Below are 15665 nucleotides of genomic sequence, written 5' to 3'. Positions count from 1 at the left end.
GTTGAAAAATTATATTGACACATCAAATATGCGTACATTGGTGATTTCATCCAGTCAGCACAAGACTCTGATCAAGAAAACTACTCAAGCATTGACAACCACCATAAGATGATGTGGCCATAAATTAAAAGCAGTTCTTTCAATCATTTGCAACTTGTAACATGTAAAATAAGATGCGTAGCTCTGGGTAGCTTTCCTTCTAGACAACATCACTGCACCGGATAGAATCAGACTAGTGAAATTAAGGTGAACACAGTGCATAGACAATTAACAATGCATGACAAACAGGTAGAAAATTCCCGATTCCTTCTTTCATCTGTTGAGTTATCCTCTGGTCCTTTATGTACAACTCATATGGTTAATTTCAGAAGGATACTTGTGGAATTTTAACAGTTGTTCCTTCAGATAGCATTTTAATCTATCTCTATACATACTGTATCTTTTCAAGTCAGTTGTTCATATTTGCAATGTGCTCACAACCTTCATTCATTGACATATTTGCAAAATTATTTTACCATGTCTTTAATTTCTTTGCTTGCTTAAGCTACTACTCCTCAATGTAATAATCTGCACAAGTCTGTACCAGTTTCAAGAACTATTGTGCCATCAAACCCTTAGCAATGTCTCCACCTCGCTTGGAGTGCTTGTTCTTCTCACATTTAGTTACATTGCATGCTGAGAAAAGCCATCTTATTCTCAAGTGTTCCACATTACTATTCTTCATCAGATCCAGTTGGAATGATTGAGAAAGTTTCATAATTAAGTTACAAAAGAAGGCAGCTAGGGAAATGTTTAAAATCCTTACAGAATCAAAGGCAGATCTGGTCACAGATGGAAAACAAACTATGGTTAAACCACGTTCCTTTCAACAAAGCACGAGAATACCCATTACCAGAAATACTGCAGTGCTGAAACTGAAAGCTCTGCTAACTTACTCAAAAAGAAAAATAACTCACTTTTCCTTTTCTTGAGTATAGACTTTTCCATTTTTTCCCTCTTTTACAGTATAAATATTTTAAATCCTTTCATTAACTTGAAAAGGAATCAAGGATTGCCAGTTGAGACCATGATTGCCTAAGTTGCCTGGTCACCCTATTATAGAAAGGATATTATTAAACTAGAAAGAGTGCAGAAAAGATTTACTAGGATGTTACCAGGACATGGTTTGAGTTATAAGGAGAGGCTGGATAAACTGGGACTTTTTTCTCTGCAGCATAGAAGGCTAAGGGGTGACCTTATAGAGGTCTATAAAATAATGAGGGGTATAGATTAGCTAGATAGTCAATATCTTTTCCCAAAGGTAGAGGAGTCTAAAACTAAAGAGCATAGGTTTAAGGTGAGAGGGGAGAGATACAAAAGGGTCCAGACGGGCAATTTTTTTCCACACAGAGGATGGTGAGTGTCTGGAACAAGCTGCCCGAGGTAGTAGTAGAGGCAGGTATAATTTTGTCTTTTAAAAAAGCATTTAGACAGTTACGTGGATAAAATGGGTGTAGAGGGATATGGGCCAAATACAGGCAATTGGGACTAGCTTAGGGGTTTTAAAAAAAGGGCAGCATGGACAAGTTGGGCCGATAGGCCTGTTTTCATGCTGTGAACCTCTATGGCTCTAATCTGGACATGAGAGAACAGGCTTATTGCACTGAAATGCTCCTTAAAATTTGAAGTTTGTCTCCAGTACACAAATGAATTGGCTCCAATATTGAATTTTGAGGGAGAGAAAGTTATAGGAAAAGCATGCTGTTCTGGCATGGTTACTACAAATCAAGCTTTTGAAAGGACTGTCCCTGTGACTTTCCCAAGTCTGCTAATGGGTCTACCTTACGTGCTTGTGATGTTAACAGGTGAGGAAAAATCAATTTTACTAATCACAACATAATACAAGAAATACAATTTCCAGACCATTGGCTTTCAGGCTCTCTGCTCATGATTAAGGAATCTTGCACTGCTGCAAATGAGGCCAGTTGTCAATTGAGAGAAAATCTAAAGTTGCAAAAATGAATTTGCATTGAACAAGTTATGCAAACACATAACCAACATGTGTTAAGGTCAAAGTAATTTATGCATTCTGAATCTACTTTGCAGCATACAGGAATTAATATTTTCTAAGAATGCACACTCGGAACTAATGCAAATATTTAACTGATGCCAACATTGAAACAAAGCACTGGTCTCTGGAGCTAGTGGTTCTGAAACGAGTACTGAAATACAGAAATACATCCATTACTATGGAGATACCTCACTCGGCACAAACAGCAATAACATGCCCAATTTATTTACAGGCCTGTTCTGAGTTAGCTGACCTTTGCATGGGTGCAACAACACAACAGATATCAATCTCCCTGTGCTACAGAGGGAAGAGACCAGTCTAGTGGCACTTACTGCTGTGTGCATGCACGCGAGTGTGCATGCATGCAAACATATGCATGCATGCGCATCCAACAACTGCAAGTCAAGGGGCCTGCACACAACTTATCTCTCAGTACCATTGTTTCTGCTGCGATTAATTTCTTCATCAGCCCCACCTCAGATAATTACTACAAGGTTTAGAATAATCTCTTGGCTGGAGCAAAGATAAGACTCAACACTTAAATTTTCAACCTTTTTTTCCCCCAAAAGTAACTGTTAAAAGTCTCCCAGACATGCATCCAATTTTTCATTCCATTTGTGCAGAAGACTCACAGATTGGGAAACCTCACTGACTGAACAAAGGATAAACAGTAGTCATGACGCCTTGCACAAGTTAATGGGATGAAAGACAAAAGCTGGTGCATGTATAGGCCTGCAGATGGCACTGTCTAGTTAGGATTAGCTCAAAACTGGTCCAGACAGACTCTGTTACACAGCTTTCGGGACATTAGCATTCAGCTGTCGAGAGAGAAAATCAGGTTCAAATGGAAAGTCGGACTCTGGATTTGTAGCAATGAAAAGCCACTGAATTTGAAGTATGAACAACACACAATAATGAATAATGTTGATCGATCATTTAACATGTAGGTTATCCTTGATCAGTTATAGCTAGCCACACATTTGCAGGTTACCCAACCTCTCTACGCCATACAAGACAACAAACATTGTAGTTGTGATGATTATCTACAATACCATTATTGTTAATAAGGCACTTATTGCTCAATACTATTTTAAATAAACATGGTGATTCATAAAATATAACCTTTAGTACAACTCAACACTTCTTACAAAATCACTTTACAACATTGGGTTGCAAATTAAAAATGAAAATCAGTTACACAAGAATTTTTGTATACAATTAACAGAGGTACATGCAATTAAATGTTGACACTTCAAACTTATTGAAGTTAAAATTAGAATCTGCAGTTTTTTTTGCTAGTTTGTAAATTGCACACCAAAATTAAACCAGCAGGGGGGAAAAAAGGCAGTGGCATTTAGCTGGCAGCTAGCTATATGCTGTGCTGTTAATAAAACCCATAAGTTAGAATACAGATTGAAATTCAGGTGTTAAAAGTGAAAGAAGGAAAACATATGTGCAAATATAAACCAAATAACACAGTTAGCTAAGCTATGGCATGCAGTAATTTGCTAAATCAAGTCCACTATAAGTGGGAGGTGAATACCGTGTTGGCCAACACAGTCAGGGAAGTAGTAAAGGCTAGTGGGAAAGATTGGCTTAGTAATAGAATGGCCCATACACAGTCCAGAAAGTGTGACCAGATCTCCTAGAGTTCAAGAGGTTCCCAGTGTAGGACAGTGGTGCTCTAGGCCCCAAATATATGATTGTTTTAAAAGGAAACACTCAAACACATTAAAAAGTACTTTACTCAATACACTGTAAATTTAATGGGGCCTGTCTTCAATTTCCATATCCTATTTTTCTCTCCTGAACATGTTGTTGAGGAAAGGTTCCATGAATTTGTGGCAGTACTCCTGTGACTTACTCTATTCTTATTGAGAGTCTAGACAATCACTTATGACCCCAATTTAACCAATGAGGGTCATCGCAGTTGAGTTTTTTTTCCGACCTTGAGCACATTCTTCAGGAAATTGAGAATTTTCAGGCAGATAATGGAGAATGTTTTTCTTTGTCCTGGATTAAGTTCCCAACCTATAATTCAATTATTGCTCTAGACGAGAGGTTACAATTGACCTCAACATCCTCAAATGGCACCCATGGAACTATACTGCAGAAAGATGGTGGTGGTAAAAGGGAACACGTAGAAATACTTGTACTGAAACTTGCATCGCTGGGTTGGCAAAATCTATTGGACATAAAAGTGCCTGAATCTCTGTCACTGGAATGAACTGAACAAATATTGTGCGAATGACACTACAAGGTACGGTGGCTCTGTGGTTAGCACTGCTGCTTCCCAGCAAACGGACTTGAATCGAGCTTTGAGTGACTGTCCGTGTGGAGTTTGTAAGTACTTCCCATGTCTGTATGGGTTTCTTCCTGCAGTCCAAGGATATGCAGCGGTTAGGTGAATTGGTCATGCTAAATTTCCTGTTAGTGTCCCAAGATGTGTAGGTTAGGGGGAGAATTAGCAGGGTAAATACATGACGTTATGGGGATAGGGTCTGGGTGGGATGCTCTATTGGAGAGTCAGTGCATACTTAATGGGCTGAACAGCCTCCTTCTGCATTATAGAGATTCAAAGTTATGGAGGTGGCACGGAAATTGATAAAATGGCCCCGGCACACAAGGCATCTTGTAGAGAAATGAGGTCACTACTGGTCATGTGGTCATTGAATCCAACAATCTCTATCTAATAAAATGACAGGAAGTCCATAGCTCATTATTTAAAAAACCCTTACTCTATAGTTACAATACAACTAGCAGGGAAATGCATATTACACGTTAATTAGCTAACAGGGTAAAGCATTGGTTACATTTTATGTACTGCCATTGTCAATACTTCATATAACTTATTTACGTCACAAGAAACAATTTGGATAAGCTTTACTGGAGTAAGGAGGATTTCTCTCTCTATGGCCCTTTCTTTTCTTAAAAACAGCTACCAAACCCACTGTGGAAAGGATGCAGTAATTTACAGAAAGGTACTGTGCTTGTGCATTGAGTGTTACCTTCTAAAATCTGAAAGGCAGGGGAGATTAAGCAGTTCCAGATGTCAGTATTGCTTTCTACCCCACATTAAGGGTTAGCAAAGAGATGCTCCCAGATTTGACTTGCGCCCAATTGGCCATGTTTTATTTACCATTTCTGAGTCACTGTAACAGGCCTGTCTGGCACTGTCCTTGGGTCTCAGCTCAGACCTAGGCTGGTTGGGGGAGAGAAGGGGCACAGCGGAGGGGTCATCATACTCCTCTTCCTCAGACTCTCCCTCCCCTTCCACGTTAGAGCCTCTAGTCAAGAAATCTGAGCGGGTCCGCGCCATGCGGGCTTTCTTTTTGTGCACTGGTCTTGCAACCTGATTGACCGAATAACACACAAAAAAAATCAAACACATGTAAACTGACAGAAAAATGTCTAAATGACAGCCTGAGGCCTAAAAAAAAGACTAAATCACACCAACAAACTATCCTCATCAAAAAAGTAGAGCTAGAAAAACCAAAGCAATGATAAAAAGGAAAAACAGGAGATAGAAGTGAAGAACAAGACACAAAATATTTAAGAGGTCAATGCTTCGTATATACTTTTGAAAAATGGATTAAGATCCTTGTGAATAGCAGAATCATGTGGCTGTACAGGCTGGAAGATTTCAAGCTTGATTCCCAGTCTCCGCTGGATCACTGAGGCTTCTTGCCCCTGTTCACTGTCCGGTGGCTCTGCTGCAAAGTGCAAGTTTGAATGCCAGGTGAATACAAGATTGTGTTAAGATGTGATGTCCTCACAGTCAAATAAACTGCTCAGGTGGGATAACGGCCACTTGGATAAGAAACTGGACAGCGACTGATATGTATGAAATTATAACCCCTAAAACAATTAGCAAATTCAGGTGACGGGGGAAATGAAAAATCTGATGAAAAAAATGGAAGATCGAGATCTTTATGCTCATTCCTGCAAAGTGCAGTCTCTGCTTACATGTTGCAAATGTTAGCTGGAAGCTGTGGACTTAGTTTCCACAGCTGGATGCAGTACAAGATTTGCTTTAAACAAACCTCATTCACCACACGCTCATGCTCTCTTTAGAAACCACTTCACTGCTATGCTCTGCTCATTGGATTTCTTCACAAACTGCTACAGAAACATAATTAAATTGCTTACATCAGACACTTTTAACAGTGACGTTTTCACCATCTTTTCTCTGAAAGCTTGTTCTTCTTTGGAAAGTTCCGATTTTTCCAGATTCACAGAATCCTTGTCCAACCTGTAAAATGCGACAATAAATAATAAGCAATATTCAGCTGCATCAGTTTTCCAAGATTTAATAACATAACTATATCCACTAGGACTCCTCACTGACCTCTTTGGTAAATATATTGAACATTACAAACTGAATCTTCTATCCCAGAATCATATTCTGGTATGTACTACGCTTAAGCTGCAGCAGAGGTTGGGCACCACAACCATCACTCTTACTCCTTGATTAGGTTGGCGGGGGGAGCAGGGTTCCTGCTCCTGATCTTTATCTAGTGCAGGGCATCAAACCATGAGTGGCAATGTCAAAAGGTGGCATTTTTTCACCAAAGAAATTAAACTGAAGCCTCTCTGCCCTCAAAGGCAGCTGTATCAAAATCCCATGCCAATGGTCAAAGAACAGCAAGGCAGCTCTACTACTGAAGTGAATGGTGGTTAGCACGGCTGCCTCACAGCGCCAGGGACCCGGATCAATTCCAGCCTCAGGTCACTGTCTGCGTGGAGTTTGCACATTCTCCCCATGTCTGCGTGGGTTTTTCCCAGGTGCTCTGGTTTCCTTCCACACTCCAAAGATGTGGGGATTAGATGGATTGGCCATGCTAAATTGACCTCAGTGTCAGGGGGAATTAGCTCGGTAATTATGTGGGGTTACGGGAATGAAGCCTGGGTGGGATTGTGGTCGGTGCAGACTCGATGGGCTAAATGGCCTCCCTCTGCACTGTAGGGATTCTATGATTCTATCACTGTCCTGGCTAACATCCTTCATCAACATCAGTAACAATCAATTATGTCATCTTATTGATCATGTGCTGGTTGTGGGACCTTTTTGCTGGAGTTCCCGACATTATAATAGCAACTATACTATGCCTTAAGGGCAATTAGGGATGGGCAATAAATGCTGGCTAAGCTAATATCACCCACATCCTGTGAAAGAATAATGAAAGTACTGCATCAGCTGCGAAATTACTTTGTACATCCTGACATCTTGAAAGGTCATTTATAACTACATAATTAAACTTAGTTGTGATGGTGCCACAGTTGAAAAGCCTGCTAACACTCACTCTCAAGGCTCATACATGAAAAATGGTCACTTTGACTTTTATCAGAGAGCTGCCCTTACAACTGAAAGAATCGGAGAATTAGGTTTTACTGACTCAAACATACAACTCCAGGACAGAACTCACCTCCACATTGAGAATTCCTTCACAAGGTGCCCTCCCATGTCTAGTAACTGCTAAGCCAATATTTCAGTTATACAGCACAGAGGAGATCCCACAAAGGCATTCGGAACATGGAGTTCAAAGCCTCTGTTAAAATAGCATTCTTACCTCTCATGCTGAAAAAGAGTTCATTAAACAATACTTTTCCAACAATTACCACTTAACAACTTACGCCATTGTTGAAAGTGAGTCAGTAGCTTAGAATGTCCAAAACTTTAAGAAAAATATTGGCTCTAGTTAATAGCACCAACAGCAGGCTGCTTTTGGTGAGTTGAGCTCTGAACAATCTGACTTACCAGGATAATCTATACATTTTTGGCACTGCAGGCTGCCTTTAAGCAGCCTACCTGCCACAGCTAAACAGGCATCCTTTACTCAGCCAATTTCTACCTAAATGAGCTATTAGAAAATAGCACTGTGGGACTAAGAATTGTCAGTCACAAGGAACAGGTTAAGGTTCAAAACCCTTAAGATACCAATTCAGCAATGCAATCAGTTTAAATCCGAATGAATCAAAACCTCTGAAACTTTATGCAGTGGCAAACCTCTAATGAGCTACCAAACGATTACACCATGACAAACACACAGTGAATACAATGCTTTATCATGATACTTAAAGAGAACTGGACACACTAGCACTGTTCTAATACTGTGATTCCAGTACCACACATCCCTTTGTGACTCTCTTCTTCCTAATTCTGCAGAATTCTACACCATACCCCCTCTCACTCTATATCTCAATTCTGTTAAGACTCCAATTAATTTCCTCTCCGGATCTATATCCCCTCATTTTGGTTAAAGCTTCAGTTTTACATTGCCCCCCGTGCCTCTATCAGATTCGCGAATTTGCGAAAATACAGTCCCACTCTCTTTCTGCTCACGTCTCTCCCTTTTACTCAATATGCAGGACTGCAGCTCCATACTTCCGCTGCACACATCACTCCCTTGCTTTGTAATTCTATAGGACTGCAATCCTGTACCTCTGACTGTGCATGTATCCATCGTCTTTCCTAGCGAGGTGTGACATTGCACCAGACAACCAATATAAAAGCATCAAAAACCAATCACACTATAACACAGTTATTATTGCTTCATCTCTTGCAGAAAAAACGTATTTTAAAAGGGTCCATATTAAAGAATGCATTTTGTGCTGGTCATACGAAAAAATGACACAACTTCTGGTTTACGTACTGTCATGCCCCAGTAAAGTTAAGCTATCTTCGTACGATTTATCACACAATCTCAGGTCAGCAGCAGATTAGGCTGGGAAAAAGATAAAGCATTCTGAGGTGAAGTGCAGCCCAGCAGAGCATGACTCAAAAAGAGGATACACAAAGATCCGGAATGTTATCATAGAATCCCTACAATGCAGAAGGAGGCCATTTAGCCCACTGGGACTGCGCTGACAACAATCCCACCAGACCTACCGCATAACCCCATGTATTTACTCTGCTAATCCCCCTGACATTAAGGGGCAATTTAGCATGGCCCATCAACCTAACCCGCACATCTTTGGTCTGTGGGGGGAAAAACTGGAGCACCCAGAGGAAACCCATGCAGACATGGGGAGAACGTACAGAATATACACATTCACCAAAGGCCGGAATTGAACCCAGGTCTCTGGCATTGTGAGGCTGCAGTGCTAACCACTGTTCCACTGTGTTGGAAGTGGGGACAGCAGGAAGGAGGAGATAGGTCAAATCAAAGCTCGCTCTACACTGCTGCATCAAACGCATTCAGGTTAGATATTGTACAATTAGATGCAAAACTTTCTCTGACAACATCCCAGCCATGTTCCTAAGCCTCACCCTCAGAACTGCAACCTCTGATCACTAGTTTCCCATTTCTCACAGTATCTTGCGGTATTTCTGAATGAGACTGGGAATTTACTGACAAAGCAGAAACAATTTTGTGTGCTCACGTGTGGAAGATTGCCCAAGACATCGCTTTCAGTCTTAAGTTATTATATATTATTAGTTTTTGGTGGTAGTTAACAGATTTGATTGCTTGAACTACATTGAGTTAAATTTATAGTAAATCTTTTGCTTCCTCAAAAAGAACAGTGCATAAGACTGCACTAGCAGATGGATAGGGTGAGTGTAGATGGGTCCGACGACCTTTTTAGACTTTTTGCAAATACTTTACATCCTAATAAAAGTAAAAACAAATCCAGAAAATACATTGACTAAGTTCTCTGCAATCTTGGTTTTGTTCTATGGGCCAAAATCTTTCAGCCTTTCTGTTGAAGTTGTTAAAAAGAGTGCAATCAATCTGGATGTTAGCCTCCAATGCCTTTAAATAACACCTTTACTTTGTACAGTGTCTTAGACAAGTTAACATTTGTCACAGGAAAAAAGCTAGAAGCCATTATAAAAGATATTATAGGAGGGCACTTGGAAAAATTCAAGGCAATCAGGTAGGCTCAACATGGTTTTGTGAAAGAAAAATTATGTTTAATCAATTTATTGGAGTTCTTTCAAGGAGTCACATATGCTGCAGATATAGGGGACTGGTGGGTGTACTGTACTTAGATTTCCAGAAGGCATTTACAAAGGTGCCACATCAAAGGTTGTGGGAAAATAAAAGGTGTGGAGTAACATATTTGCATGGGTTGAAGACTGGCTAGCCAATAGGAAACAGGTTGCAGAGCTCTGAGGCGCAGAGGGATCTGGGTGCACTACCGCATGAATCACAAGAGACTGGCATACAGGTACAGCAAGTAATTAGGAAAGCTAATAGAATGGTATCATTTAATGCAAGGGGAATTGATTAAAGAAGTAGGGAGACTATACAGAACATCGGTGAGACTACATCTGGAGTACTACATACACTATTACTCTCTGAATTTAAGTAAAGGCATAAATGCAGAAGAAGCAGTTCAGAGCAGGTTTACTAAACAAATACCAGGAATGGATGGGTTGTCTTATGGGAAAAGATTGGAGAGATTATATTTGTATCCACTAGAGTTTAGAAAAGCAAGAGGCCACTTGATTGAAACCTTTAAGATCTTGAGGAGTATTGCCAGGGTTGGATGCCAAGAGAATGTTTCCTCTTGCCAGAGAATCTAGACCTAGGCATCACTATTTAAAAATAAGGGACCGCGCATTTAAGACAATAACAAGGAGAAATGTTTTCTCTCAAAGGGTTGCAAGTCTCTGGAATTCTCTTCCTCAAAAGGCAGTGAAAGCAGAGTCTTTGAATATTTTTAAGGCAGTGCCAGATAGATTCTTGATTAACATGGGAGTGAAAGGATATTGGGGTTAGACTGAAATGTGGGGTTGAAGTTACAATCAGATTAGCCATGATCATATTGAATGGCAGAGCAGGTTCAAAGGGCTGAATGGCCGACTCTTGCTCCTAATTTGTATGCCTGCACGTCTTCAGCAAATTTGTTAATTATTTTTCAGACATCTCTAAGTCTACTCAAGTTCACACATTAGCTCTTTATCAATGGAACAAGCAGATGGATGGCTCATTGACATGGCACAACTGTTCACCGTTCTGTCCCACTGTCAAATATTAAATAATAATGATCACAAATTGGTACTCTATCATTCTGTTGGCAGTACCAATAGGCCATTGTGCAGAATTTAATTTGAACACTTGAATATTCAAGGAAAATAACTTACTTGCTTAATGTAGTCTTGTCTTTGGGCAAGAAGAACAAGACATTGGTTCTGTCCTTGGCACTGCCATCTGTAGGTTCCTCCCTTGTGGTCACAGTCCCTTTCTGAAGTCTAGGCTGTCGGGATCGCTCTAGACCAGGGACAGGTTCACGAGGCTCCAAACTCAGTTTAGGGGCCCACCCATCTAGCTTATTTATTTCGTGTTGGCCACTTGATTGCAGCTCCTTCTTTTCAAAAAACATGCTAATAGGTCTATCTTTTACTCCAAGGCAACTTGAGGTATTATCATTTTCAAAAAATTCTGCAGTGTTCAATTTTTTAGACTCAATGGTTGATACTGAAAGAGAATCTGAATTGATATTAGAATCCCATTTTCTTTCTGGGTGCAAAGCAAGGCAGGACTGAGGTCTGTCTGCTTGCTTGCTTGGAGATCTGAAAGGAAGTGGCAGGGAATCATTCTGTCTGCACTGCTCTATCTTCTGCAATGCTTTCCCTCGCTGTTTCTCAAACATGTCCTTCTCTCGTTTTTCAAATACTTTGCGTTCTTTCTCCAGGATTTCAGTCTGCTGCCTTATCTGTTCCATCATCTCCTTCTCATTCTGCTGCCGTTTCTGCTTCTGCCTCTCTGCCTGCTGTACATTTAACCGTTCAAGTCGTTCCAGAATTGCAACTTGAGGGAAGGGATCTGTGCCTGCATGGTGTACTATGTTAGGCAGCTCATCTTTAGAAAATTCACCATCAAATGGCTGATTGAGTGAAGTGCCATCATCCTCTCCTCCTTCTGTTTTGGGTCCAGCAATAGTGCCTTCGAATGTATAGTGGTCAGAACTTATACTGTTAGTGTCATTTGGCTTAGTGTTGTTGAACAGGCTGTCATGATTTGGCAATACGGTAGAGAGATTGGAGTCTGGTTTAGGACTAGAAAACAGGCTGTCACTCGATCTTGGGCTGGGAGATCGATCTTCAGAATTTGATCTTTGAGAATAAAACGAAAACTTTTCATTGGTTAATCTCGGACTTGTGGAAATAAGACTCGGATTATTAGTGTTTGTGTAAGGAGGACTGGAAGACAGGTTTTTTCCACTCAGTTTCAGGCCAGTGGACAGACTATAATCATTTGGCTTGGGACTCGTTGAAAAATAATCCTGAGGAGTATACAGGCAAGAATCAGAGACTGGATCATCATAAACTGTCAAAGACTGCTTTCTCCTCTGTCCATCTTCACAGCCAGGTACCTCAAAGCTACCCCTTGAACTCTCACTGTCTGGGGTTCCCTGTGGAGATAGGGAGTTAACACTATCAGATACCAGCTCAGTGGACCAGCGCCCCTCCTCTGAGGGTGACACGCCTCCTGATCTCACCTTCAGCAGTTCCAGGCTGAATTTGGCCTGTTCCAATTCTCGCATCCGCCGACTGTGACGTTTGGCACGCACCACTTTCTGTTTGTCAGGGTCTCCAGAAAGGGAATTTGGTCTCTCCCTGACAATCACACCCTGCAGTACATTCACGCTACTGGAAAAGTCAGAAGCTTCGCCTTGCAAATCTACAGAATTATTGTTACATTCAGAATGGGTTTGTTCACTATCATTTTCTTTTGGAGCATGAATCTCATTTAGTTCATCTGCAAATTTGTTCAGATCAGTCCCGGGGATTTCAGGGAGGTTTTCATCTGGGATAGGTTTGTCCATGATTCCTTCCTTTTCACCTTCCTGCCTTTTTTTCATTTCTTTGAGTTTCTGTCTTCGCAATGCCTGAAACCTGAAATTAAAAGCAGGAATACATGAGAACATAAGAAATAGGAGCAGGAGTAGGCCATCTAGCCCCTCGAGCCTGCCCCGCCATTCAATAAGATCATGGCTGATCGGAAGTGGATCAGTTCCCTTATCGATCAGAAATCTATCTACCCGTGACTTAAACATATTCAACGAGGTAGCCTCCACCACTTCAATGGGCAGAGAATTCCAGAGATTCAGAGATTCACCACCCTCTGAGAGAAGAAGTTCCTCCTCAACTCTGTTCTAAACTGACCCCCCCTTATTTTGAGGCTGTGCCCTCTAGTTCTGAATCTTCAATTCTGAGCAAAGCTCCGGCATCTATGCAAATTGTGCCAATTCAATTAAATATTAATGAAGGTTACTAATTGCTCAGTAGATAAATGTACTACCCATTCCGATTAGAGGTTTCCAAGTTTTGGAATGGGTTGCCGCATGGGTTTCCTCCAGGTGCTCCAGTTTCCTCTGTGACATGCTGGTTAGGTGCATTGACCCGAACAGGCGCTGAAGTGTGGTGACTAGGGGAATTTCACAGCAGCTTCATTGCAATGTTAATGTAAGCCTTAATAAACTAATAAATAAGCTTTACTTTTTTTACTTTGACAGAGATTGAAAAGATGCTGCAACTATCCATTGACTCTAAGCCCTTTAATGCAAACTAGAAGATAACAATGTATCTGTGGCTGCCCTTATATCCCATCTAAGCCAAGAGTACACAAACCAGCAGACAAAACTAGCTCTGTAGAATAGTTACCTGCGCCGCACCACAAAGCCTCTGTTTGCTGCCTGAATCTTTATGATGCTGTCTCTGAATGCTTTGTACGTTTGCATCTCCTTGTATCGTCGCCAGTGTGTCTGAATGCACAGCGCTGCCTGCTTATGCTTGCAGTAATCGTGCCAGCATCTCTGTATGGCAGTTGCTGCATCGTGCATTTGCATGACCATCTTTCTCTGTCTGTAGCCTTTCCACACAGCCTGAATACTGGTTGCTGCTGCATTTAAGACACTAGGGTCTGTGTAAATGAGGCTCTGCTTCATTTTGTAGTTCCGCCAATAATTCTACAAAGAAAAATCAAAGAGATAAAAGGTTATATTTGGAATATCTGATCTCTGTAACTGCTGCCATAAAAATTACTAAAACAAACTGTTATTTAAACTAGGGCGCCAAAAACAATTCTCTAAAAATTTGTAATATAACATCGTTACGTGATTTTTAAAAATTCACGATCCACAGAATAATATGTTGGCATTGTGGATTATCACTGGATTTTAACCACTGGCAATTGGGTTCAAATCCAGTCTGCGAACATTATTAAGTAAAATCTGTTCAGGCAGTCTCAGGTAAGTTCCAGACTGTGAACGCCCATGGTAAACTGGACACTGGACTGGTGATTCAACTGATGAGGCAACTGCCCTACACATACTCTTTTCGAAACTCCAGATCTACAAAGCTCAAACAGAATAAACGAGTGAGTAAGTATTAATAGCACAAATAGAATTGAGTGCCCAAGCAGCATATGGCAGATCTGGCTGCAGTTCGGGTAAGTAATATTTACGCGGGTCAGAGCTACTCACTGCTGTCAATTCGGAGAAGATTCCCTGTATGACTGGTGTTAAGATATGTGTTCAGGTTCTACCAACTTAAAGCTGAGATGTAGCAGCATGGAGTACAAACCTGTATTATAACTACTGCCTGCTTCATCTGGAGGAACTGCCGTCGCTCGAGTACAGCACGAAACCAGCTCTGAAGCAAAACGATTCGTGTCAGGACCTCCTTGTGTAGCATGTCCTGTAGCCTCTGCCGCTCAGTCTCCTTCATGAATATCTACAGGTAAACAGGCACAGATATAACAACAAACAATACTTATAAGAGAGGGAGGGAGTTATGGACAAGTAAATACCCCAGAACATTGCTCAATTGAAATATAACAACACCTTCCCCTTGTACAGCATTTTCAATGCAGCAAAACATTATACAAGAGAAGAAATCAAAATGGCTTGATGATCCCATTCAAAGCAAAGTTAAAAATTGGAGAAACACAGCATAACCAAGAGGTTAGAGAAAGATTCCAAGGTCATCTGGGATGAGGCTACAGGGAAGTTATGAATAAATATGAGGATATTTAGGAGGAATAAATCTCAATCAGAACTCCTGCTCACTATTTTGTGACTCCTGCTGGAAAGTGCGTGTCTGTGGATAGGGGCGACGACATTATGTTCAATTACAATGCCCCAAATGACTGTTTACAGCTGCCACTGCCCAGATTAGAAATGAAAACTGGTGTGGGGGAGCTGTTGACTTTATTCATGTTCAGCAGGAGATTTGGCCACCAGGAAAACAAGACGGCAAAGAAGACATTGTTTTTAAAGTAACAAGAATCTTTCTACATATCTTCTTAGAATCTTCAATGTGAAATTACATCTTACAGATGTAAGACATTAGAGCAGCATGGTGGCACAGTGGTTAGCACAGCTGCCTCACAGTGCCAGGGATCCAGATTCAATTCCAGCTTTTGGTGACTGTGTGGAGTTTGCACATTCTCCCCAAATCTATGTGCATTTCCTTCAGGTGCTCTGGTTTTCTCCTACAGTCCACAGATGTGCAAATTAGGCAGATGGGTCATACTAATTTGCCCCTTAGTGTCCCAAAATGTGTAGCCATGATGTGGAGATTGGCATTGGACTGGGGTAGGCACAGTAAGAAGTCTCACAACACCAGTTTGAAGCCCAACGGGTTTATCTGGAATCATGAACT

General features: G+C 41.0%; 1 protein-coding gene across 4 annotated transcripts in view; it reads right to left on the bottom strand.

Moving 5' to 3' along the window:
* Positions 1 to 15665, bottom strand: part of myo9aa (myosin IXAa) — a 311787-nt gene that overhangs the window by 42255 nt on the left and 253867 nt on the right. For 3 of the 4 annotated variants that reach the window (XM_080216194.1, XM_080216195.1, XM_080216197.1), the window contains 5 exons: positions 14586 to 14735; positions 13665 to 13969; positions 11142 to 12896; positions 6200 to 6302; positions 5190 to 5402 (listed from right to left, as the gene is read on the bottom strand). In XM_080216194.1, the coding sequence (XP_080072320.1) occupies positions 5190 to 5402; positions 6200 to 6302; positions 11142 to 12896; positions 13665 to 13969; positions 14586 to 14735 (2526 nt within the window). The remainder of the gene's footprint in view (positions 1 to 5189; positions 5403 to 6199; positions 6303 to 11141; positions 12897 to 13664; positions 13970 to 14585; positions 14736 to 15665) is intronic. The other variant, XM_080216198.1, reaches the window with a different exon arrangement.

This window comes from Carcharhinus amblyrhynchos, chromosome 32 (assembly GCF_965287045.1).
Source record: "Carcharhinus amblyrhynchos chromosome 32, sCarAmb.v2.hapA, whole genome shotgun sequence".
Taxonomy (NCBI): Eukaryota; Metazoa; Chordata; class Chondrichthyes; order Carcharhiniformes; family Carcharhinidae; genus Carcharhinus; species Carcharhinus amblyrhynchos.
This window is presented reverse-complemented; position numbering and strand designations above follow the sequence as displayed.